At 34.9% G+C, this 25,092-nt stretch overlaps 1 protein-coding gene across 2 annotated transcripts in view; it reads left to right on the top strand.

The window, feature by feature from the left end:
- Window positions 1–23,731, top strand: part of KIF18A (kinesin family member 18A) — a 31,109-nt gene extending 7,378 nt beyond the window's left edge. For both annotated transcript variants that reach the window (XM_083885373.1, XM_083885372.1), the window contains exons 6-17: window positions 27–224; window positions 1,466–1,639; window positions 2,509–2,583; window positions 2,816–2,925; window positions 6,197–6,359; window positions 6,884–7,048; window positions 7,478–7,599; window positions 7,782–8,020; window positions 17,514–17,991; window positions 18,514–18,618; window positions 21,190–21,299; window positions 23,023–23,731. In XM_083885373.1, the coding sequence (XP_083741499.1) occupies window positions 27–224; window positions 1,466–1,639; window positions 2,509–2,583; window positions 2,816–2,925; window positions 6,197–6,359; window positions 6,884–7,048; window positions 7,478–7,599; window positions 7,782–8,020; window positions 17,514–17,991; window positions 18,514–18,618; window positions 21,190–21,299; window positions 23,023–23,171 (2,088 nt within the window). In that variant the 3' untranslated portion in view covers window positions 23,172–23,731. The remainder of the gene's footprint in view (window positions 1–26; window positions 225–1,465; window positions 1,640–2,508; window positions 2,584–2,815; window positions 2,926–6,196; window positions 6,360–6,883; window positions 7,049–7,477; window positions 7,600–7,781; window positions 8,021–17,513; window positions 17,992–18,513; window positions 18,619–21,189; window positions 21,300–23,022) is intronic.
- Window positions 23,732–25,092: the final 1,361 nt, after the last annotated feature.

Raw genomic sequence — 25,092 nt, 5'->3', positions numbered from 1 at the left:
TTTTATTATTTTTTTTTAATCTACAGATTTACCTACGGCAACAAGATAAAACAGCTAGTATTAATCAAAATATTCGTATTGCCAAAATGTCTCTCATTGACCTGGCAGGATCTGAACGTGCCAATGCAACAAGTGCCAAGGGGGCTCGTTTTGTAGAGGGAACAAATATTAACCGGTCCCTTCTTGCTCTTGGAAATGTCATTAATGCATTGGCAGATCCAAAGGTATGTGCTGCTTTTCCATGCAGTCTTTACCTCCTAATGTTCTGAAAACATTTTAAAAAGTGCTAAGCTGATTGAATAATGTGGTTTACATTGTTGATGCTGCTCACATCATTCTCATATAAGATTCTCTTAAGAGTTTCCACCATCATATCTGTGATAGCTGCAAGACAGTCCCAATGAGAGAATTCACAAAAATTACATGCAGCTGCCTAAGGATAGTGTCAAAGATGAATGATACCTGCTTTTCTTATCTACCTCCTTCAAAATCAAGCACATATAGAGAAGCTTGCATAAGTACATGAATAACCTTACCAATTGACCTTTAAATCTTAGGGGGAAACAGCTTTTATAGGATAAAACAGCACCTCTTCCAAATAAGTCAACAAATTCTTTTGGGATCTCACATGCATCCAAGCACACACATCCCTGCTCAAAGCAGTGACTCAGTCTCCTGATCAGGCAAGAAATAGGTACAAATTATGTAGGGCAATGACAAAACCTCCTGAACTTTTGCATAAGTAAAGTATATTGTCTACCATAACACACTTTTTGTCCTGCTCAACTAGCAAATTCCTCCTTCAAATATGCCAGGGAATATCAGATTTAATTTCCCTTCTTGATGCTGCATGTCTTCATCACCATCTTGTTGGAGGGGAAACATGGAGTTTAAAATCTGTACCACGGACATATAAAAGAATCACATTGATTTATTTGATGTGGGATTGGGTTCCTAATGAGCAAACTTGGTATCATGAAATGAAAATTCTGTAGCTTCACAAAGCAGAGTGTATGTTGCCTGCAAAATTGTGGAATCTCCATCCTTGGAGATAATCAAAACCCTACTGGGCATAGTCCTTGCCATCTTACTCTAGCTGCCCCTGTTTTGAGCAGAGAGATTGAACTAGAGGGATTTTATAGGTATTTCCCAATGTGGATGATTTTGTAAACTGAAAGTAATTTAGTGTATTTTACCTCTTCTGTTAGTTGCACTATCACAAAAATAGGAGTTACATATCCCAACATCAGAAAGTAACTTAGCTAATACATATGTTGTAAAGGTGTTGAACGGTTTCAAGAGACTTAAACTGTTTAAGATGTATAGATACTTCAAAGAAAAATTACTTACATCAAAGAGAAGTTTTCGTGGCTGTTTGTCACACTTTGTGTTGCTGTTGAAATTCTAAGCAGACTTTTATTTAAAGTACAGTTAACCATAAAAATACATATATCACTCTTTTTAGAGCAAGAAACACATTCCTTATCGAAACAGCAAGCTTACTCGTTTATTGAAGGATTCTCTTGGAGGAAATTGCCGAACAATAATGATAGCTGCTATTAGCCCATCTTCTTTGTTTTATGATGATACCTATAATACTCTTAAGTATGCAAACAGAGCAAAGGATATCAAGTCTTCTGTGAGTATATTGCTATTTATTGGTCTCTTGTCAAAGTAAAATAATGTAGTATTAAAAGAAAAATAATTTCTTTTGGAATGTTATATTTTCCTTCATTTCTGTCTCAAAGTTTTGTTCCATCTTCTTTCTTTACTGTCAACTCTTCCTTATCTGACCGATAAGTGTAGTAGATACATAGTAGATTCTAGATCTGACCTAAAAGCAACATAGCTTCATTAATGAGATTATGCAGCAGTTTGAAAGTTTGTTTTGTGAGCGTGAAACTAAGAAATAATCCTCAGCTGCCAGAATTCACATCTTTTTTTAGTATCTTGCTATTACTTTCTCAGAGAACTGTAAAGTATATTAAAAAAAATTCTGACCAGTTGTACATGAACCAGTCCAGGTTTGTACAGGTAGAATTCAGCTGGAGTCAAGAAGCTCAGTGAGATTATCTTGATAAATGAAAAGCTGGAATGTCCTGTTTAATTATATTTTTCATAATCTTTTTTTATTGCAGCTTCTAATTCTTTTTATGTAATACAGGGTTCATTGTCGTTTCCATTTGTTGCATACTTAAAAATAGCTTTTATAATAAAATGCAGAAGATAGACGTTTAAATGCTAAAATTAATCTGAATAAATGCAAAATGTGCTTGCGTATGTAAATGTAATTATTCTTGGTTTGTTGGGGGAAATGTCCTGGCTATGGGTGTGCAACAGATGACAGCAAAAGCTAAGTCATATTCTTGTTTTGCAAGTCAGAATTTTATTAATCTCTTTCCTCATAATACACTATATGTGTAACTATATAGTACATATACACAGTGTGTTTATTGTGCATAAAAACATGAAGGAGCTGCCTTTAAATTTAAACTTGTTTCCTTACAGTTGAAGAGTAACGTTGTTAGTTTGGACAATCACATAAGCCAGTATGCTAAAATTTGCAATGAACAAAAAAAAGAGGTATGTAAAAAATCTCTTGATAAGAGGTTGAAAGGTTAACTGTTAACTTTTTATGGGATTGAGTCTATAAGGTAATATGGTTCTAATGTACTTTGAATTAAGAAATTTTTGTGTTCTGAGAGGAATAGCACCTGGTGCCATTTGTAAAGCTGTTCAATGTCAGCACAAAATGATAATTTTTGGAAAAAAGCAAAAAATGTATTTCATCTAAAAGGTGTTTCTTTTGATTTAGATCCTAAAGTTGAAGGAGAAACTGAGAGAATACGAAGAAAAGCATGCAAGCATTCCTGAAAATCATAATACTGCAGAACTTTCAAACAACCAGCGTGTGGAAATAGAAAGGTAAATGAATCACATCATGAGTTTTCTTCCAAGCTGGAGTTTGTAGAACTTGTAAAAGCATTTGTAAAACAAACCTTCTCTTCTCAGTATTGGTTTCCTCATTTTAACATTGCTTTACTTAGATTTAGGTATGGCTTTGCCTAACATGTTTCTTTTCAGAACAGCTTGGTGGTGGCTTTAAAATGAAAGGGGGGCAATGTAGGAAATGACATGTGACAGGAAGGATCATATGAAAGCTGGCTTCCAGCAAAGCTTCTTTAACAGACTGTGTTTGTGGGTAGGCAGAATGTAGTTTGCATAAATGACAGCAGCTTTTGCAACCGTTGGCAGGCACTAATTCAAGTGGTATCTTTCCTGCAAGGTTTGACAGAGACAAAACTTGGAAGTTTTTATACAAAGAGTTCACTTTATGTTGGTAGATTCCTTATTTTCTATTGCTTTAATATTTCTTGGCCACTTTTTCTTCTCGATAGTGTTCCTGTCTACTATCTTTTCTCATGTGACAGTCACATGAGAGAACACCAAATGTAACAAACTAAAATGCGAAGTATCAATTTGTTGCAGAGCCATAGCGTTCCGTTCCATGAAGACGATAGGTTTTGGGGCAAAAGACTTTCTGAATGTGTCTCTGCATATTTTTTCTCATGTTTCTGACAATTACTCACCTAAGCTGATTTAGTTAACTCTTTTTTTGGCCCTTTGAATATACAATCTTTTAACCTGCAAGACTTTCTGAGGTATAGTAAAAAACCATTCAACACAAGATGTTCTCTAACTGTGCTTTATTTTAGTGGAAGTCCAGACATTTCAATAAACTTTCATTCAGGTTATTTAAATTTAATTTTCAAAAGAAGTGTGGGCTTTTAAGTCATGTTGATAGTTCTGACAGTTTTCTTGCATATTTTTGCACTGTATGTCTTTAAGGTTGATTTAATTTCCTGTGATTTGCCCTTTATTTCATTCTTTATGTGTGGGAAGAGTCAGTCAAGGGCAAGGTCTCTAAAATATATTTTCAAAAGTCTGGACATCATCTATGCCAAGATTTGCTGGTCAGAGAATGTTTGTTTGCAATTCCTTGTTATGGAGAATCCAAAGGGCCACGTGTAAACCTATCCCAGTCCCTCTGGATGTCAGAAAGGATGCGGATGTCCCATACTCTTCTTTCTCTTGAATATCTTGCCAGGTTCATCATGTTGATGTGGTGTGAGTAATGATTAATTTCTCCCATTCATTTACAGGTTTTGAAGATATTGTGCTGCCTTCTCCCTTTTAGTTTGGACAGGGAAGAGAGCCCTGTCTATGATTTTGTATTTTGATCCAACTACCCATGATTTTTTTTGTCACTGTTAGCTGAAAGAGGTTCACTGAGAGTACACCACTTGCCTCTTCAAACTAAAAGTCATTTCTCCTTGTGCTAGAGCTTGGAGATGTGTTGTCTGCCACCCCTTGAAGTCTTGAACTTGTTGAGAGTAGACAATGGATATTGGCTCAAGAACTACAACCTGCAGGTCCTTAAGCTCTTTGACACAAGGTAGCATAGGGGGTTCATACCTTGGATATGCCTACTGGGTAACATGGTAATTTTTCAACTGAAGACCGGAGGGTAGAGCTAACTCCATAAGAACAGAAATGTGCTTATTGAAAGACTGAATCCACAAAGGCTTTTATATTTTATGCTGTATTTGAAACACTGATGAACATAAGGACACAAAAGGTTGGTTTACCAGTACTGGCTCCTCATAAGGAGGATACTTAGAGTCAGAATCTCTGCCCTCGTCTGAATTATAACCCAGCATTTTACTGTGATAGAAACTGAGAGGATTCACTTTGATTCCTTATTGCCGTGTTTCCCAAGCAGCTGAAAGAAGCCATGTTTCTATGGATGCTATGGAGAACAAAAGTTCTCCAAGCAATGTGCAATTGATAGTATAGTTGTATAGATAGGAACAGCATAGGGTAAGACCTCTGATAATCTGCATGCTTCATTAATATAGAATCTTCTAGGTTAGAAAAGACCTCAAAGATCCTAAACTCCAACTCTTAACCTATTATTGTTCCTTAAAGGAATAATGCTTATAAATTCTGTGGGTGTTTTACCTAGATACGATAACATCCTCTAGACACTCAGTGAAAACTTCTTGTATTTCTAAATCTGTAGAGAAGAATTATTTTCTTAATTCTGTTTCTTTTTAAAAGGCAAGTAATAAGACATTCAGAATAGAACAAAAGACTCTGTTATTCAAACTTTAGACTGTGAAATAGAATTGCTATTTCTGAAACACTGTCAAGAAGTCAATTACATGACAAGAATGTCTCTTCAACTTGTTCTGGAATTGAACCTGGGAGGTTTTTTTGCCATTTTTAATTTTATGGGGTCTTTTAATACAAAAGACTTTATAACCTCAAATGTTGCGTGTCTTTAGAACATTTGCATGTTAAAGTGTGTTTTTATTTTCTGTAAAGTTCTAACAACATAGGATGTAATGAAATACTTCATGTATGAGTTTGGTTATTATTGAGATATACAGTATCTCTTTGGCCATTCTGTACTGAAGCATTTTCAGTGTTCAGGAGTGAATTGAGAAAGTACCACCAGTTATATTGCAGTATGGCAATGCTTCCGTATCTTCTTATTCTTGCTATTCTGACTTGCATTGCAGACTAGGAGTAACCAGATCATTGGTTACTCAATAACTCCTTGAGTGCCATCTATGACTAGTTTGGTTTTCCCCCCTAGCCTAGTATCTGTTAAAACATGATTAATGTTCTGATTTTTGTAGTCCATTAGTGATGAAAATTGAACAGCTACTTCAGGGAAAGTGAGCATTCAAAGATCTTTCTGGTTTTCTTTTTTTTTTTTTCGAGGATAGCTGGCAGGTTTTTGAACACCTTATGTGTCTATGGCAACAGTAGTCTGAACTGTTTAATAAATTGATGTAAGAAGTGGGGAACATAGGTATTTAGTATCTTCTGGAGTTAGAGAAAGGTGTCTGAACCTTCTTCACATAAATCTTCTAAACCCCAGTGTTGTCGTCATAATTATGACAAGATTTATTTTCAATGACTCCTTCAAAATTTCACAACCCACTTTCAGTTCAAATACATAAAATTCTTACTAATGTACTGATACTTTATTTAGTGCCTATCTATAATAGGCTTTACTAATTTCTTTTTTTAATTTATTTATTTTATTAATTTGGAATTGAAAATCCCCATACCAAAGGAGGCGGTCATAAAAAGTATTCAGTAAATAATTATCATTTCATTTTAGATACAAAGAAATACTCAAAAATGTTTTTGCAAACCGGGAGGAAATTAGAAAAGAATACCTCAAGGTGGAAAAGAAATTGAAAGAAAATACACTAAAGAAATATTACCAGAATCAATGTCATGAACAAATTCAACTGATATGCTCTGAAGAAAGAGTAGAAAAGGTGAGTTTTCTGTAATGTAGTGCAGGGTATCATCTCTTCATTTTGGTCTAATTGTGTCAATTTTGCTTAAGTAGTAATGTAATGAATTAATGCATAAATATTTAATTAAGCTGAGACACACAGATTGTCACTCCTCTGTGACTATTGATGTAATGATCTAATTTTTGAGGTAAACAGCCTTGTTAGGACACTGCCTTGCTTATATCCAACTTTCTGTTGCTGCTTTTGTGCCTTTTAGCTGTCATATTTCAGAAACAGTAGAAACATCAGAAGAGTTTGACATTTGACGATAGAGGATTTTCCTTTTACTCAATGCTTTATCCTTTAGCAGGCTTTTTGTAGGACATACTGCATAGAGAAAACAAAAATTGCTTCTTATTCGTTCTTGAGTTACTAGGAATTATTTAGTTATGTTTTGTAAAAGTGATGAAAACTTTATATATAAAGAGGATTTGGTGAACATAATTTGAAAGTTTCCATCTTAAATGCTGATATTTGGGGGGGGGGGGTTGGGGTTTTTTTAGGCCACTTGCAAGCGGGATCTGAGGCTTTCAGCACTTCATAGCCACTGTGTACGCATGCAGAAGAAAAAAGAAGAGCAGACCAATCTTTTTGAGGAAAATACCAAATGGCTGCACCGTGTTGAAAATGAAATGCGCCTTCTGGGTCAAGATGGGTGTATTCCAAAGGTAAAATGCCTTTCACTTTGTCAAGGTTGGGATGGGGAGGAGACTTGGAAAAACGGTAAAACCTCTGAGTTAAGAACAGCTTAGGAATTGCAATGAAGTAAAATGTATGGAGAGAGTATACAGAAAAAGGCAAACAAGTTTGAGCATGCATAGATAAGCATCCATGTGTGCCTGTTGGATTGTTAATGCCAATTGCAGCACACACACTATTGGTCAAAGGAATCTACAAAGTTATATTTATGCATGTAAATAAAAAATCAAGTAATTCATACTTTTCTATGATAAAACTTTGTTATGATATATCTCCAGTCTATCTTTATTTTTCAGTATTGGCTGATCTAATATTATTTTTAGTTTAAGTTTTAGTTTCTTCCTACCAGTTTGATGTACAACTGTTTGATTTTCATTTTTATTCCTAATTTCCCAAAGGAACTTTGTCAAGATCTGCAGTATTGCCATTTAAACCTAGAAGTTCAGACCCTTAAAGCTCAGATTGAACACATGTTGTCTCTGGTGTCCCTTCAAGATCAGTATAATAAGCAAACAGAAAAGTAAGTACGGTTTCATGGCAGGTGGGCTAAGACTACGTTCTGACACTTGTAACTTGAGAAGACTTATTTAGAGAATTTAGTTTTAATTGAAACAGAAGCAAGATTTTTCTCAAGCTTTTTCTTTTGTGGGTTAAAATTGTGTTTTCTTAAGCAAACTTGTCTTGCCTTTTGCTGCTTTACAGAGTACTAAATACTGCACTTCCAGTTCTTCGCAAGCAATACCTGATTCTGAAAGAAGCTGGCTTGACAAGTGACTTAAGTGAGACTGAATATGCAGAGGTTGAGCAGCTGATTCAAAGACAAAAGTCGGTAGCTTGGGCTGACCAGACTGAAGAAAAGAATCAAAATCAAAACCATGAAGTAGAAATGTCAGCTATCTTTTCATTCCCACAGCTTGTGAGCAGACCAAACACTCCATGCCGTGAGTATATCATTAATTTTTTTCTCTGTTGAAAATACTTTTAAATATCTCCTGCCACAGTCAGATATCAGCCATAAACACAGATGTGCACTTCTGCAGATACTGAAGCCAAATGTAACATTGAGTCTCAGACCCACTTTCTTTAAATTTTATGCCATTCTTAATTGGATATAGGAAAGAAATTTATTTTTTAATGGCTAGACAAACACTGCAACAGATGAATTCATCCTCTTCTTGTTATAACATACCCCCTGTATCAGTGTTGATAGATCCTGTGAGTGCTATTAAAAATTACATTTGAATCTTTCATGGGACATTGATGGGAAAGGAATCATAGTGATAGAGTTGGTTACAATTCTGTTAAACTGATTTGAAATGTTAAGCAGGTATAGTTTTTGTGTAGTTTCTAATAAAAGCCTTGAGGGAGATGAGATTTACTATTAATTACAAGTTAACTTAGAATCAATTTACTACAATACTTTAGAATTTTTAGGATTTACAAGTTTATTTCTAAGAATCAAAGGATTCACTGTATCTACCATGGAACTGACTGTTTTGCTGTATCCTGATGGCCCCGTTTTTTTCCCATAACACTATATAGCTTGCTTTTCTTCCCTAGCTTTAGAAGTGAGTGGCCCTGGAGCATAGTCTGGGTAAAAAAAGGATGAAGAATCCTCACAGACAGTGCTATTCTGATGGATTACATGCAAAAATTCATCCTGACAGTGCAACTGCTGTGGGACCCATGCTTGTGTTTTGTGCTGTGAATAAGGGAGCACTTAACACCCTGAGGATTTCTCATTACTGCTAATAATCCCTAACTGACAGACACCCATAGGTAACAAGGGAAAAAGAGATAAACACTACTTCAAAAAGGTTTTCAGCTTCTCAGAAGCTGGTAGTTCCAAAAAAGACCACTGGCAAACTGAAATGAGTTCTCTCCTTTTGATAGCTTTCTTCTCTACAGCTTGATAATATTTTATCAAAACTGTGTATTGCCCTTCTTCTCATAAAGAGTGTATGTGATTCTTGGCATATGTTTGTGTTGCTATTGATGATACCAAATAGTTGATACACAGTGTTTCACTGTCTGCAACGTGAAGTTCAGGCTGTGTTGACAGTGGGCTGGAGTTTTTTTGGTTTGGTTGGTTGGTTTTTGGTTGATTTGAGGCTTTTTTCATGAGTGCATTGGTTTGATTTTAGTTTGGGTTGGTTTTTCTTTTTAGTGTGTGTTTGCTTTTGTTTCTGCAGAGAGAAGGAAAAGGAAGTTGGCAGATTTGCATGCTTGCACTTCTTATTCTGCCCATTTTAGTCAGGGATCCATTGAGCAAAGTCGAAAGCTGATATTTATTTTAAATCAGAGGCATATGTTTTTAGATAGTGGGGATTTTTTGTGTAGAGTTACTTTTTTTCTGGCAGAATAGGTAAGGGCCCCTAATCCAGAAGCTCTGTAATATCCTTTGTAACAAAATATTAATTGTAACGATTGTGTCTCCTCATACGTAGGTTGTCGTTGTGAATTTTGGTTTCTGATGCTAGTAAGCTTTTTTAGAGTTCTTGATTAATCTACTTCTTTTCTTCTACGTTTCTTGAAGTTTTGTGTTGTAAGAGGCCTGATTGGTTCTTAGTGGAATTAATACTCAAATGACTATTTAAATTCCACATGAACTACTAAAACTTGAACAATTCATTTTATTAGAATCATTAGACATTATTTAAGGGGTTTTCTTGAAAACCGCATTTGTAGGTTTTCCAATTATTCTCTTATCCTAAATGTTGTTGGACTTTAGGTAAGCAAATGGGCACTCTTTTCAGTTTTCAGCTAAGACTCTTTTTCCAGTTGTAAATGGTGTCTTTGCCTGAACATTACCACAAAAATCTTTTGTGGAATTTCGATGGTTCTTATTTGTGTTTTGGTCCTTGGAAGAGGATATAGGAGGCATTGCTGTCACTTCTATCCCCCTCTCATAGATGCAGGATAAAATATGATGGAAATAACTGTTCTCCAAATTTTGCAACCTTTAGGGAAAAGTTACCTAAAATACTAGTGGTGTTGACACATCATTTCAATACAAGTGGGGAGGAAAAAATTAATCCACTTACTAGTGCTTGAATTTTTTTTCTGTTCAGCATACAAATGTAACTAAATAGCTCCTCTTCAATTGTTTGTTTGAATTCACATTTAAAATAATTGGACTATTAAATGACACTGTTATGGAAATCCATTTCTCTTGTGCAGAATGTATACAACACAGTAATAAGAGAATCATAGACCAGAAAAAATATATTAACCTGGGGAAATATGAAGTTGTTCAAGGGCAGCATCCCAACCAGAAATGGGAAGGATGTAGTAATTTCTTTTTTTTTTTTTTTTTTAATGATGAAAGAAATTATTCAAGAATCCAATTCCTGCTTCCTAAAGTTATCTCAGAAGTATGCTTGGAAAATGTTAGTAACAGCTGACCTAAGAACTTAGGGAAAAAATTTAAAGAGAGTTTATAAAACTCAAGTTTAAAAAAGCTCCCTTGCACCTTTGATGCATTGATATTTTGTTAGCTATAGTTTGTTCAAGGTATTGGGAAGGAAGTAGTGTTTTGCTCCAAGGTGGAAAAAACAAAAGAACCAAAAGAACAGTGGTCATTATTCCTTATATAAAACCTGATATTTCACATTTAACAGATTTGCATGGACTGCATCTTGTCATGAGGAAAAAGCAGAGCATTTCAGTTCTTGTGATTTGGTTCTTATTTTTATTTTGAGAAACGTAATTTTTTTTAATCTCCCATTTAATATGAATGTATGTTGCCTTGTTTTGGAAATTTTTCTCTAAATAATTTAGGTGAGAACATAAAGTTAACTGATGGCAATGCAATGATTCCTTTGCATGTAAGGCTTTTGCATTTAGATTGAGAAATGTTCGAAGCAATACCTGAGATTTTTTTACTAGCAGACCTAGTACGTTCTCTGTGTTAACACATTTGAAAGATAATTTTTGAGGTAAAATCCCTCTGCAAAGAAAAGGTAGCACTCCTGTATAAAACACAAAGCATTATGAGAAAAACATTAATTTCTCTTCAGTGTGGGCTTACAAAATAAATAACTGTATCTCTTTTGTTGAAACTCAGAAGTATCTAGGGATGTGTGCAGTATCCATTCCTTATCCATATTTGGAAGTTTCAGTTATTAAGGATTTCTCATACAGATCTCTTTAGTTACTATGTGTTTAAATTGGTAGTGATGCAGAAAACCATCTGTATTTAAAGACAGTGCTGAATTCTGTGTGTTGCAGAACATGAGGCAGTAATCATTGCAGAAACTTTTTTAATGACACAAACTTTTGCCTACTGTTCTTTGAACATGACAATGTTCAAATGCAAATTAATTATCATTGGGTGTTTTTGTATAAAAATTAAAGTATTTTAAGTCACATAAACAACTTTTCTGATTACAAGCACTGTTTCCAAAAGGTCAAAGCAGCTACATAATTTCTGCAGAATGGGTAAAACTATGAAAGCAGGACCTTAACATCTTGTGTGTTTATTTGGAATTAACTACGATTGATAACTGCTCCAAGAAAGAAAGTCAAAGTAGAAATGATGTGGAAGAAGAATCTAAAAAATGTAAAGAGAAGGATAGTAAAGGTGAAAGGGTAGTGGGATTTCTTCTAGGTTTTGTTAAAAGTCTTCTACAGAAATAAGTTCTTGGAATATAATTCTACATGTTCTTAATTTATTATATGAACTGATTTTGATATTACCTTGTTATAAGGTCCTTCTTCCTATCAGGAGTTTCAAAATAGCAAAGAATTTCAGATTTCTTCCTGGGAAAGGGTCTCTCATATATTAAATAGTATAAAGTCATGGTATGGGAGGAAAAGATAAAGATGTTTTCTGGCCATTCATTCAACATCTTTTTCTATGGTCAAATTATCGGGGTAGTCAATTCTTGTGAATCAACTCTTGATTTCTAGTGAAAGCTAATTGAAGTCCATATGATTTGCCAAAGCACAAGTAGCGCTTCACTACAGGAGTTGACCTCCTTCTGTCTTGTTTTTCCTTTAACCTTTGAAATCTTTAAACTCCTTTTGTAAAATTCTGACCTTAATTACAAGTTAAATTTGTTGCTTTTTACAGAAAATGCTGGCTTTCCAATATCTTCTCCTTTTCTTTGACACATACATTAAAAGTTTAGATTAACCTTGTGTATGCTTAATGTAACCATAAATGTGCAATGTCATGAACAATTTAACTGTTCCTCTCAAAGAAAGCTCAAGCTGTGGAAACAAGTTCATTTCAGAATGTGTTTGCGCACCTATTCTTAAGTGTTCGTTAATGCAGAGCCATACAGCATTCAGAATTCAGACTGATGGGTGGAGAGCTCTGACTGGTACTTGCAAGTATTTCTTTGAATGAGGAAGTCCTTGGCACTGTTTCAAGCATCCCATTTCCAGAAGCCTTACTGTATGTTACTACTGAGAGAATGGAATTGATTTATAGGGCAGGGGAAAAAAAAGGCATCCGTTGCCTTCCCTTGTCACAAACATTCTGGTGATTCCGAAAAGTCAATCTTTTATTTTGTATGGCAGGAAAAATTTGGGTCTAGTTGTTCATAGTAAAAAAACTAGATTAAAAGTAGGAAAAACGTATGTCATGAATAGGAAAGATTTGTCTTATTAAGCAGCTCTTTCATACTGCCTTATGTGGCTTCGAAGTATTTTTTCTCATGCTGTGTAAAACAGTATACCTGATCCCTGGGACTTGCAAGAATGCAGCCTGGATTTGAGCCTTTTTCAGTTTACAGCTGTTGTTTGTGACCCTGTTGTGAAACTTGTCATCACAGTGATGATGTCTTTGGGTCACAGGAATATTAAATAATTAAAATGCATTGATTAAACTTCATTTGCAATTTGGAATTCCGTGAGACAGTTGTTAAAATAATGAAAATGTATGATTAGAATTGTAATTTGATCAATCAGTGGTAGCCCAGAAATGTTTATTGAAATGAATACATTAATACTTAATTTCACTTTAGCAGAACAACCTGGTAGACTTTATTTAGCACAGTTTCCAGAAATAATCCCCTTATGCATGTGTTAGCATGAGTTCCAGAAGAAGACAAGTCTTGGTCATTATTTTGTGCCTAATGTCAATTAACACTAACTCAATTCATCAGAGCTGTTTTGCCATGAGATCTGCTCACTTTTCCTGTGACTCATAGTGCATTCTGCTTCTCATATTAATGCACAGGGCTGTAAATATCTGATGTTGCTATGTTTCTTGTCAGATAAATCAGTACTTCTGAGTAGTCTTTTGGGACAAATGATACTAAGGACCAAAACAGCCTCATATCACTGGATGGGGGTGGTTGATCAGTGGATGATGGCTTTTATGTTTAATTTCTGAGTGAATCTCTTAAATAGTGTATTAAAGAATTTTGTCAATTATCTTTTATAAGCATCAGCCTGAAATTAAGGATCAGCAAATATATGATCTCTTCTCTAAAACATATTTGGAATAATCTTTATTTTTAAAGAGATGCATTGTAGCTGAAAGTACTAGTTAAGAAAATAAAACTTCCAAATTTTTCTTTTAAGCTGCTTCATCAAGTTAACATCAGCTTTCCTATGAAGAATATAAGTGATTCATTTTTTTACATTAAATAAAAAATACTACTGAATTATGATGATGACGTTGGTGCAAAAGATTGAAGTAGCTATAAAACATGAAGTAAATATAGACTATAAGCATAACTGCCTTGCCTTATTATGGAAAATGCTTGATAATTTTTTTTTTAATAGTTGGGGCATGTTGTTTATCTTTCAGTAGGAAAATAATGACAATACTTAATGATTACCATTAGACATCCATTCAGGAACTACTTGGGTTTGTTCTTTAAGGAGTATAAATAGCCTTAGTTGGTTCTCCGCTGTATCATCTTCAGTACCATGTATTTAGAAATTTATGGAATTGTAGAGTTTCTGTAGCAATTTCTGTTGTCTGAGTCCCTTTTACATAAATTTCTCAATAGTAGCTATTAAAAGCGCTTGCAAAAAAGTTAGCAACTAGCTTCAGTATCTTGCTTCCTTAATAAGATGGAAATAGAAACACTGGCAAGTCTTTATTTTGTGGATCAGAATGTTTTTCTAGCTGTATTTTTATTTACCTGAGTTCATAACTATTTGGAGCTATATTCAGTAGAACAACAAGCTAAAGTAGAATTAGGATTTCAGAGTTGTTCTTGTTGCATCATATTTGGTTTATGTTATTTAGTGAAGCCAAGTTAAATACAATATTGCTGGTGATGTTTGTTTGCCTGTTTACTGTGTTAGGAGCAACCTAATATTTTCACAAAAAGCTATGGGAAGGGACACGTCTTAAGTACTTTACATTATTTCTGACACTTTAATGAAAAGAAAAGCTTGTTGTGTTCTAACTTAGTTTTACAATGAATTTTATTCCAGAAGTAAATAGATTTTTAAAATAGGCCTTTGTTTTTATTAACCGCTTGTATTTGCCTTATATAGAATTCCTGTAGCTATTGTTATTAGTTTACTTGTATTACAGTACAAAGCACTCTCTTTTATGCTGGAATTCATCAAATTATGTTGGCAGTATTTTGTGTTCTTTATGTATTTAGTTAATGATTTAAATGCTAGTATTTACAGTTAATTTTAAAATGCTTCCAATATTTAGGCCTGCAGAAGCTTCTAAACCTTGGCACTCCCACCAAAATGTTTCTCCATCAGACTTCCTTCTAGTAACTTTAGGACAACAGCAAAACCAAAGTGTCTTACAGTAAGCAAACTTTCTGAAACTGAAACCTCCCTGTCCTAATGTAACAATGGACTAATAGAATTCTAACCATTATTTTTCCTGAAACAGACATTCAGATGCATATAAGTGGGAGTAAAAAAAATGAATAATATTTTAAATGTGTCCTGAGACATTTAATGGATAGTTATTTCGACACTAGATTATATAAACCTTATTCCTGTATTTAAGAATATAAGATGTCAAAAGTCTTTTTAAAGAAGGTTCAATTTTTGTTTGTGATGACTAGAAATTTTTTAAAGATTTGTTAATCTGTTATACTTGGGTATATATTATACTTATTAAAACAAAATTAAAGGGCAAGTACATAATGAAGCATAGCATTGTTGATGGTGTCAGAGAGTAGATGTTTTAAATTGTTCATAAATAAGTTTCTTGTTTGTTACTAAATCCAACCAAGTCTTCGAGAAATATGTCTTTATCACAGTGGGCCTATTTTATTTTGGGTGAAGGTAAAGATTTTTTGGGGAACACTCAGGCCTTATTTTACTACTGTTTCTATTCCACTACTCATGGGGAATATTCTGCATTAGTTTAGAGTTTAGATTACAATCAAGGCACTGCATCTCAGCAACCTGCTGCATTTTGCCTGCAGGATTTGACGCAGTATAAGATATTTCGCATTTTAACAAAGAAAAGGTCTTTTTCATACATTACGTGAACTGTACATAGGTACACACATAGGAAAATTCACAATTCAGTCATTTCATGTCAGATAGTCCTCTCAGGCTCAAGTTGTCCATGTATGTGCTGCTTCAAAGATGGAGGCAATGTAATAGTATTGTAATCGTTCATGTAGTTGTCCACACTACTTTTCCCATAAGCAGTTTAAACATTGTTCATTCTGACACTGAGCCCCTGAATGAGAAATAAATGTTTGCTTTGTTTTTTTCAATGGTTTCATAATTGAATTAAGTTGTGGCAACATAGAATAGACTTGTGATCTAATTTACTTGCTACTTGTACACGCTTTGATACTACCTGTTCTATCCTCCTGGAACAAATCTAGGTCTCATTGTGGTCTTTAAATCCTTAGTTCTCCCTTACAGCTCCACTTTGTATCTTCTAATTGGGCATCATCTCCTGTAGCTGAGTGTCCAATCATTTGGCATGTCTAGTACCAAAGTGTGTAGGCAAAAAGAGTGCCCAGATCATCCCTCATTGGCTTTTCTTCAGTGAGGATCTTACTTAGGCCTCTTCCCCAAGATATCTAATTTGAGGCTACTTGGGGAATTGACTTTTTTAAAGTGTCTTGGCAAATTGGGTTGCAACTGGACAAGGTCAAAATTAAATGGGGCCTGAGAAATGGTAAGCAGAGAAAAAGCTACAACTATTTAAACCTTGCTTTCTGTAACAAATCAAGCTTGTGGAGGTGAAATAATACAGTACAAATACATGTTTTTAATCCTATCCTGTTCGAAAAATGTTTTTGGAGCAGATAAATTGCCCTAAAGTGTTAACATGTGACAGAGAACTATAGAAGCATTCAGACTGAGGAGTTCTAGTTTTCTGAGGCAAAAATAGCATGAAATTTAGAAGAAACAAATATTTATCAGCATTGTTCTAGGAATACCTAGCTAATTCCTAATAACTTGCAACAATTTTAAAAGCAGGAGTTCTTTTTGCAGTTTAGTTGCTCATAGGCATGAACTAGGCAATGCAGAAAGGAGAGGTATGAGTCTGTGGCTGCCAGCTGAGGGGGATCCAATCCATAGGTATTTTAAGGATACTAGGCTTCATTGCTTAAATTTTTACTGGAGGTTGAATATAGAAGCACTTGGGGTTTTGACAGCCCTCTCTTGCTCTTGATTTGTTTAAAAAAGAATTTCTGTAATTTTTTTATTAACTGTGTAAGTCATCATTTGAACAGTGAACTGTGTCTCAAAATTATCCTCCTTCACTGAAAGCTTGAGTAAAAGCAAGGCCTTCTCTGTCTTACTTTGGAGATTGCCTTTACTACCACTTCCTTGAAAATAAAAACATTGACACTTCAAGAAAAACAGTTTCAAATCAGGATGAATGAGAATAGCCAATTACAGTGTGTTGCTTGCTTTGTTTTTGAGGGTGGGGGAAGTTGTTATTCAAGAGCTTTGCTCCCCACAGTTGCTATAGTAGAGTGACAGAATCCTGGTAACTTCTTTGTATCCCTCTTTGTAAAACCCTGCTTTCTCATTTGCAGTAGCAGAAAATTTTGTCCTTCTAAATGGTTCTGTCATTCCTTTTTCAAGAGTCTCTCATTATTCTGCATGGTACTTGCTGGAGGAAAAAAAATGGCTGTGAATCAGGAGTTAGCTCTGGATTACTGTGATTGTACCACCTTAAAATACGAGTTTTGTCATGGTAGTGCAATAATTTTCAGCACTCTTACTCTTCCATTCCCTCTTGTCATGTGTCAGATCTTAGCTGTGATTATTTCTATCACCTTTGATATTCACTATGCCAACCTATGCATGTTTGTAATACTTTGAATGTCACAGCAAATACCATCTTGGACAATGCTGCAATAGAAATAATCCCAGTTATATGATCAAGTTGATATGTAAATGAAAGAAGTAATATTTGTACTTAGTTCTGCTAATGTCTCAGTGGGGAAGAGGAGGGAAAAAGCAAGATTTTAGTATGTGCAGTTAGATATGCTTACCACTGTTACTTATGTTTCACAGGCACCTCTTTTGGTACATCGTCACAAGAAATAGATAAAAATACACAACAAGTATTAGAATATACAGAACCACCACAGAAAAGAACTAGGAGGAAGCTAATGGACTCTCCAGCTCCCAGTCCACCTGCCTCCAACCAATGCAACTTCCAGCACCTGGAGGATTCTCTTGCCAAGGATGTCTACCCCATAGTCTATACGCCAGACTCTTGCAGAAGGCCAGTCCAAAGCTTCTGTACTCAGGCTGTGGTGGAGAAGGCTTTGCACCTTGCGGGCCTAGGGGAAGTCAGTGCATGTAGTACAGATATGCCAGTCAAAAAGGCCAGTATTATGGACACTACATGTGATACCATCTCAGAGCGTGATGAAGCTGTCATGAACTCAACAATAATTCTGTATGAAGGTACAGATGAAACAACTGAAATGTCTACTTACTCATCTGTGAAGGAGTCACAGCCATGCAGCAATAGCATTGTGCAAAGGTATTTTCCTTTTATATGGGTGAGAAATATTACCAAGTAATTTAATCTTATCTATCTTTATAGCTGGGTTTTTCCACTTATATCTGTTTTATGAGTAAACCCAACACTTTGAAAATCAAACCCTCAATTTTGATCAACATCATATTCAATTCTGCCATTATTTGAGAATGGTAGTATGTTAGTGACAGCAAGTGAAGTTGAAAGCTTATTCTAAGATATGTACCAAAGAGAAAATACAGCATTTTTAAAATTGATTGTGACTTTTAACTCAGACAAGTTACTTTCTCTAAGCCTTTTGTTTTCTGTCTGTAAAATGGATACTTAACCTCTCCACATTGTGAAATGCCATGCTTAAAGCTGCTGTGCATGTCTGAAGTCTGCAAAGCTACCCCAAATAACATTAATAAAATTAATTTCCAGTTTTGGTTTTTAACTTATGATATATATTTGTTTACAATTAAGAACAAATTTACTTGACTTTTACCAAGACTGTTTTATGAAAAAGTAATTCTTTGATTTCAGACTTGATCTTTCTTCCTTAAGAAACAAAAATTCTGCTCCAGTGTTTGAGAAGCCCTCATACATGGCAATGACTTCGGCTGCTCAGAGAAAAAGAAAGATATTAAGGTAAGGTTAAACTAACCCTTCTATACAAAATGAGTTTTCATTTCTTATGTTCTTACTTCTGTTTTGTTATTCTATTTCAAATCTGAAAACATCTTATAGAAGTCATTTGGACCTGCATGTTCTCTTTCGAATATGTTTGAATTCAATTTAATCTTTTTTGTTGTTTTTCCAGGTAACTTCAGTAGATTTTTTTTCTTTAGTCTTGGTTTAAGAACTTCTGTTTTAATAATTACAAACTAATATCGTGTCTTGTGTAGTTACTGTCTACTCAGTATAGAAAGATGGCACATAGTTTTGAAAAGAGAAATTTCATGATCAATTAAAAATCTAAGTTTTTTGAAAATGCTCTGCCTTTGCTGGAGCATATTAGAAACTACCAAAATAGAAAGCAGGGAAAAAAATGTGTGACAATACTTACATGATCAACTTTGATTTTCTGATAATTCATTTTCAGTCTCATATATTTGACTTAATTTTTGCAATCTGCTCTAGGAAAAACTTTTGTATCATCACTTCTGGTTTGTGACCCTAAAAAGGCTTGTTAGTAGGAATACCAGAAAAGCAGAAACTAAATAGATAATAAGTTGAATTTTAATTTTTCTTTGTGTTTATTTCTTTGGTTGGTTGGTTTTGGGGTTTTTTTAATGTATTTAAAACCTGATTAGCTATGAAACAGATTTTTTTTTTTTCCAAAAGGAAAAATTGATACAACCTTTTTTAAAATCATGTTTAAGTAATCTGTTGCTAGACAGTGAGTGGAGTGCCACCAAACAAATGTCTTACAAAGAATATATCGGGACTGTTGGGGCAAGTCTATAGGTAGATCACAGGACATGGAAGAAACTTAAGTGCCTTTTTGTTTATTAGCATCTTTAAAATAGAGAATTAGCCTAGAAGATCAGAGTCATCTGGTCTAGTTTCATGTTACTGTTCTGATGGTTATCAATTCTTGTTCTAAACTATTCTTGCTAGGATGAGGCATAAACTCTTTCTCCAGGATAAGAAAAGAGGTACTGCTCACATTTTCAAATAGCTGACTATGAATATAGCAAAATAAAACATGCTTCCGGAAACCAGGCTAGCTTTTTCTACATTCTCTCTAGGGAGAGGTATGGGAACTTTTGGAGCCTGATTTATCTAGTCTTAAGGTAAAAGTTCTCAGACAGAAGTTTGAAGTACTTTTTTTGTAATAATTGCATAATAATTTTAAAACAAATATACGTACATATATATATGCTTATTTCTTCCCAAAAGACTAGCTCTTTCTGCTCACCTTGTTTCTTTTGTGTCTCAAACATATTTCCCAGTACACTACAGAAAAATCCCACAACTTCTATTTGTTTTATAGAGATAATTCTGCCTCAGTAACTTGTCTGTAGACTGAAATTCTTTATGGTTTTGTCTAGCAGTTGGTGATGAAGAGAAGGAATGAAAAAACACTTGTGAAAGAGAAAAGGAATATGCTCTTACTTTTCAGAGTGCCTTCGTTCTCTTCTTTACTTTTTTCCTCTTTTCTCTCCCATGCTTTCCCTGATTGAAGTGGTTCACTCCATTCATTCATCTCCTACTAATGTTAGAATTAAAAATATAGATTTCAGTCATATTGTCCACATTAGAAGGATAATTTGAAGCAGTTGTATTTTGAGGATAAGGGATTAGAGGCAAGTCAGTCATAAGAGAGACTATTTTACCAAATAATGTTACATTCTTATTGGCATAAGTTCGCTTGCAAGAAGCATGCAGGAGTAGATTTTTAGGACTGGCACAAGGAAAGTATTAGTCTTTGCTGCTTGCTATATATATTCATTTAGGCAGAAAATTATTAAGAAAGTGTGAGTTAGGGGGTCTATAAAATGGAAATAATATTTATTACAGGAATAGGACAACCATAGGAACTTGGGACATAAATACAATTAGCTTGTTTATGAGGCTGTCTTGCAGAGTCGAGCCAAGGAAGTTTGTGAGGCAATTGCAAAAGGGTGAGATCAGATAGGTTCATAATTTTCGCTGTAGACCTTAAGTCCATCACATAAAGTACTATGGATAAAATATAGAGGTTTTGTTTTAATGAATTTGAAGCTGTAACAGTTTACTTACAGCTTTAGTTAAAAAGTATTATCTGCTATGAAGCCACCCCCTCCAAATGTGTTGGAGGCTGTAGAAAAGTTATTGTAGCAATAAAAAAAATGTGATTTGTTCAATAAACACATCTTGGTCATTTCAAGGATTTTGTAACATGCCTTAAGAGTATTTCTTAGTATAATTTGTGTGTGATGGCTGTCAAACTGGCTGCTGTGGTTTCAAAAAAACCTGTGACATATTGTCCTGCCTTTTAATTCAAGTACCAACATTAGTTCTTATTTTCACAGTTGAATCATTCTTGTAAATTTTTATAAAGGAAAAAAGGGAATAGTATCCATAGATATATGTAATAAATTAGTTTATTCTTTGCATTCTGTTATGATTCTATGAACACTGGATAATATTTAAAGTATTTCTACATTGCAAGGCCTGAACTACTATTATTAGTGGTTGTACTGAAGGCAAACTCCTCTCTGGCAACTTTTGCAGCTCCACATCCAACACTGTGCTGGGCAGCCTGCAGGACGCCGTGTCCGCCAAGCGCGTTCGACAGGACGTCTTGCTGAGCCACGCAGCCTTGAGAGTGCCCCAGGGGGCTGGTAAGTGTCAGAGCTTGGCTGGGGGACACTGCCTTGGGAACAGGGACTCTACAGCAAGTGCAAAGTCAAGACTGCTACTCAGTTTGTTTTGTCAATTTAATAGTGTGAATTGCTGTGATAGTGTACTAAGCCGTGGGTTTGAATAGTACATCCCTTTATTTAAAAAAAAAAAAATCAGCATGTCAGTTATATAGGTAGTATCTAATCAAAATTCAATTCAATATTATTACAAGATTTTTGGGAAAGCCTTTTCCCCAAGAGCCAAAGTTTTCCACCTAAAAGAGTTTATGTACTTGTTGAAGAACTTGGTGAACTTTGTTACCAATTTTGTCTTTGCCCAAGTGTGGTTTATCAAGAAATAAAATTCTCTAATAATTTCCATACCTGTTTTTAATTCTTTGCTTTATTTTACAACACTACACTGATTTGTTTCAATAGATAAGTTTTTTTCAAAGACTTGTTGGTCTTAAAATTTGGGGCTATTTTGGGCAAAAACAATAATTGAGGAAAAATTATTTTGCTTCTAACATGCTGCTGATAATAATATTAGCAAGTTTTGTTGTGTGAAAGTTTGCCTCAGTTATATATTGCTTCTCTCTGAGGTGCATATTTTATGTAATAAAATCAGTAACAAATAATTTTTCAGCCAATGTTGACAAATGTCTTCACAATTTTATGAAAACTTCTGCCTGTTCTAATGCATGGCATTAAGTTTCTTGGCACCAAGTTGCTTGGCACCTGCAGCAGGTTTCAATACGCTAAATCTGTACAATTTTCCTTCATCGCTACCCAATTGCTTCCTTTTCCTCTCTAACTTCAAAGATACACTTAGGATCTTCTTGGGCTGTTTAGAGGAGATCCAGTATTAGTTTTAAAATTTTAGTCTGCTTTTCTTGTGAGATAGAAAAGCAATGTGAAAACATATTTCCATTATGTAGCTTTTTCCAGTGATGTGGGCAATACATAGTTTTAAGCACATACAAGTTTTTAAGTAAAAATTGCTGTGGGGGAGCAAGTACATATGAAAACGTCTTATTCTGTAATCATGAGAAATGCTGAGTTTGTATAACAAGAAGCTTTCTGGAAACTGAATATCTGTGTCTAAACTGTCTAACCAAGTTGCTTGTTTGGCAAATTGCGTATATAAGGTTGTATCAGTGTCTGCTACAGCAGCCCAGGTTATGAAGTTACCACTATTCAGTCCCTACTCTGGAATTAAGAAACTATGTAATGCAGAAGCACGTTTTGAAATGAGAATAAATTATTTATTCTTCAATGTTTAACTGAATATGAAATAGATTTTATTTTCAGGAGCATGCATTACAAGAGCAGAATAGACCTTAACCAGATACCTAAGAGGAAGAGCTGTTTTCTGATTAAAAAGACAAACCTTTCTGTAACGACATAGCGTTCATTTTTCAATGCATTCTATAATAAGAACGATTCATAACATTTTAACATATTTCTACATATTTTTATAGACCATTGTGCCTTTTTAATAATGTCTCATGTCAATTGAGGGTCTAATCATGGGACTTTCTAGACAATTAAAACACTGGATTACTTTGCTAAGAGTGATTACATTTTTGCATATTAAAATTAGGCTTTCAGTAAAGGAAACAAGTGTGTAAAAATTCTTAGATGTATTCTGAAAAGGTGGCTAAATTCTACTTGTTTATTGAATGAGTATTTCCCTATTTCAAATAACATTTTTCTTCTCTAGGAATTAAAATGAAGAGCAGGAAGCAAGAACAGAATATGTCAAGAAACTTTGTTAGAAGCCTTTCTCAAGGAAATGTCCCACTGGATGTTAAGTCAAGGACATCAAAAAGTCTTTTACTTCATGTTTCCAAGAAAAAAAATAGGATTTAGTTCTGAGTTCATCCATATTTCAAGTAGGATTGATGGATAGAAAATGAGAATAGGGCAAATTGTTATTTCCTCTTGTAAATAGTTTTGAGAGTTTCGTAATGGAAATCCTAGAAAACATTTTTAACCCCCTAAATTATTTTCACTGCAATAGCTTCCTTGTGCTAAAATTGTTTTTCATTTGGAAGGAAGTTAAGCAGATGCAAATATTAGAACATGTTCATGCTTAACATTACAATGCCTTAGATGTTCTTAGATTGTTACCATCTATTAATGACACATGGAGTTCCAAGAGACAAAAAGTATTTCCAAAAGTTTTTTTTTTTTGTCTTTCTGGTTTTTAGTCTGTTACTTAGTTGTAAATGTTCCTGTTCTGTTTTTCCAATTTAATTCAGCTGTAAATATGTTTTTTCTTAATTACTTCAAATAAATTTTAATATTATGAAGAGCAATATGGGAAATGTATTTCTAGAAAAAATGTTCCTTTCTTCTCTTTACAAAAAATGTCTAAATCAATTTTGACAAATATTGTTCTAAGTACATGTTGTTTATAATGTCTTCTAGCAAATTATCAATATTCAGAGACAGAACAGTTTATGCATAGTTATACTGTAACCTTGACAACCTGCCCAGCCTGCAGAATGTCGTTCTAGCATGTTTGGTCTGTGCAAATGCAGGCACATGAATTTCTCCAATCTAGTGAGACCCAGAGGAAGAAGTCCAGTGAGGAGTTTCAGTGGTGTCAGACAACTGTCTGAAGCAAGGAGCTTCCAACCTGATCAGTTCAGTAATAAGAAGTATACTGCAGAATATGTCCTTGACACAACATTGAAGGAGCATTTTTCAGAAGCTTCTGAAGAAAGAAATGGGAGCTGCTTGCCAAAGCTTTCAGGACCACTTGTGAAAGGAGCAGACAATGTTGCAGGAGTGATCTTCATTGGGGAAGTTCAAAGAGGAAGAAATAATTTCTTAAGAAATAGGCATTACTTGTTAAAAATACTAGGATGAGAGAAATTAAATCCTCCTAGTCGTATTCTAAAAAGAATATGGGTGATATAGTTGTGGTGAGTCTGGGATCTTGTAGTGTAATAAGAACTGAGAGAATATTTGCCATTGAAAAGGCTCATATGAAGCCTAAAAACTAGGATTTGGGATGTCTCCACAAAGCAAGGTGATGTAATTTCAGTCGAATTATGAGGAAGGGTCAGTTTAATATTTCCCTATAATGATAAACAATAAGATTTTGGAATTAATTTTTGTTCTGGGTTGATGGTGCCTCCTATCCCATAACGTAGACTCCCTTGTTATGTCTAACAGCTGCGCACCCCCCACCCCCACTTCGGCGGGGGCTGCCACTTTGCTGCTGTCTCTGCTGGCACTCTCTCTCTCTCTCTCTGGGCTGCCTGCTTGCCACTTGGCTGCTGCTTTTCTCTCTGCTGCTGCTGCTTCCATTTTTCCCTTTCTTTTTCCCTTCCCCACCCCCCAAAGATTTGGACCGGCTCCCGACCTGACCTGACCTGAGAAGTCTGAGAATCTCCAGGGCCCACAGAAGAAGCTTTGCACCCTCCCCCCTCACAGTAACTTGAGCTTTTCCTTTTCCTTGTGGTGGGGAGTGTTTTTTCATTTGTCAATAAACCGATTTTTTCCACTTTTCCGCCAAGAGAAATTCCTTTCCAAACCCATGGCTGGGGGGAGGGGTGGTGGAGGTTCGTTTGCCTTTTTAGGGGATTCCTGTTGGAGGTTCTCCCCTAATTTATCCTAAACCAGCACACTTTTTTGGTGCATTGGCCGGGAAATCAAACAGAGAAAGTGGAAAAAACTTTAATAATAATATTGGTGGTTCTAATTGTTTTGTGGGTGTGTTGGGATGTTTTTTTCTGGACTCATAATGGCATTCGGGGTGAAAGCCTGCCAATATTTCTGG

Source organism: Zosterops lateralis, assembly GCF_965231275.1.
Source record: "Zosterops lateralis genome assembly, contig: SUPER_6_unloc_1, whole genome shotgun sequence".
NCBI lineage: Eukaryota > Metazoa > Chordata > Aves > Passeriformes > Zosteropidae > Zosterops > Zosterops lateralis.
This window is presented reverse-complemented; position numbering and strand designations above follow the sequence as displayed.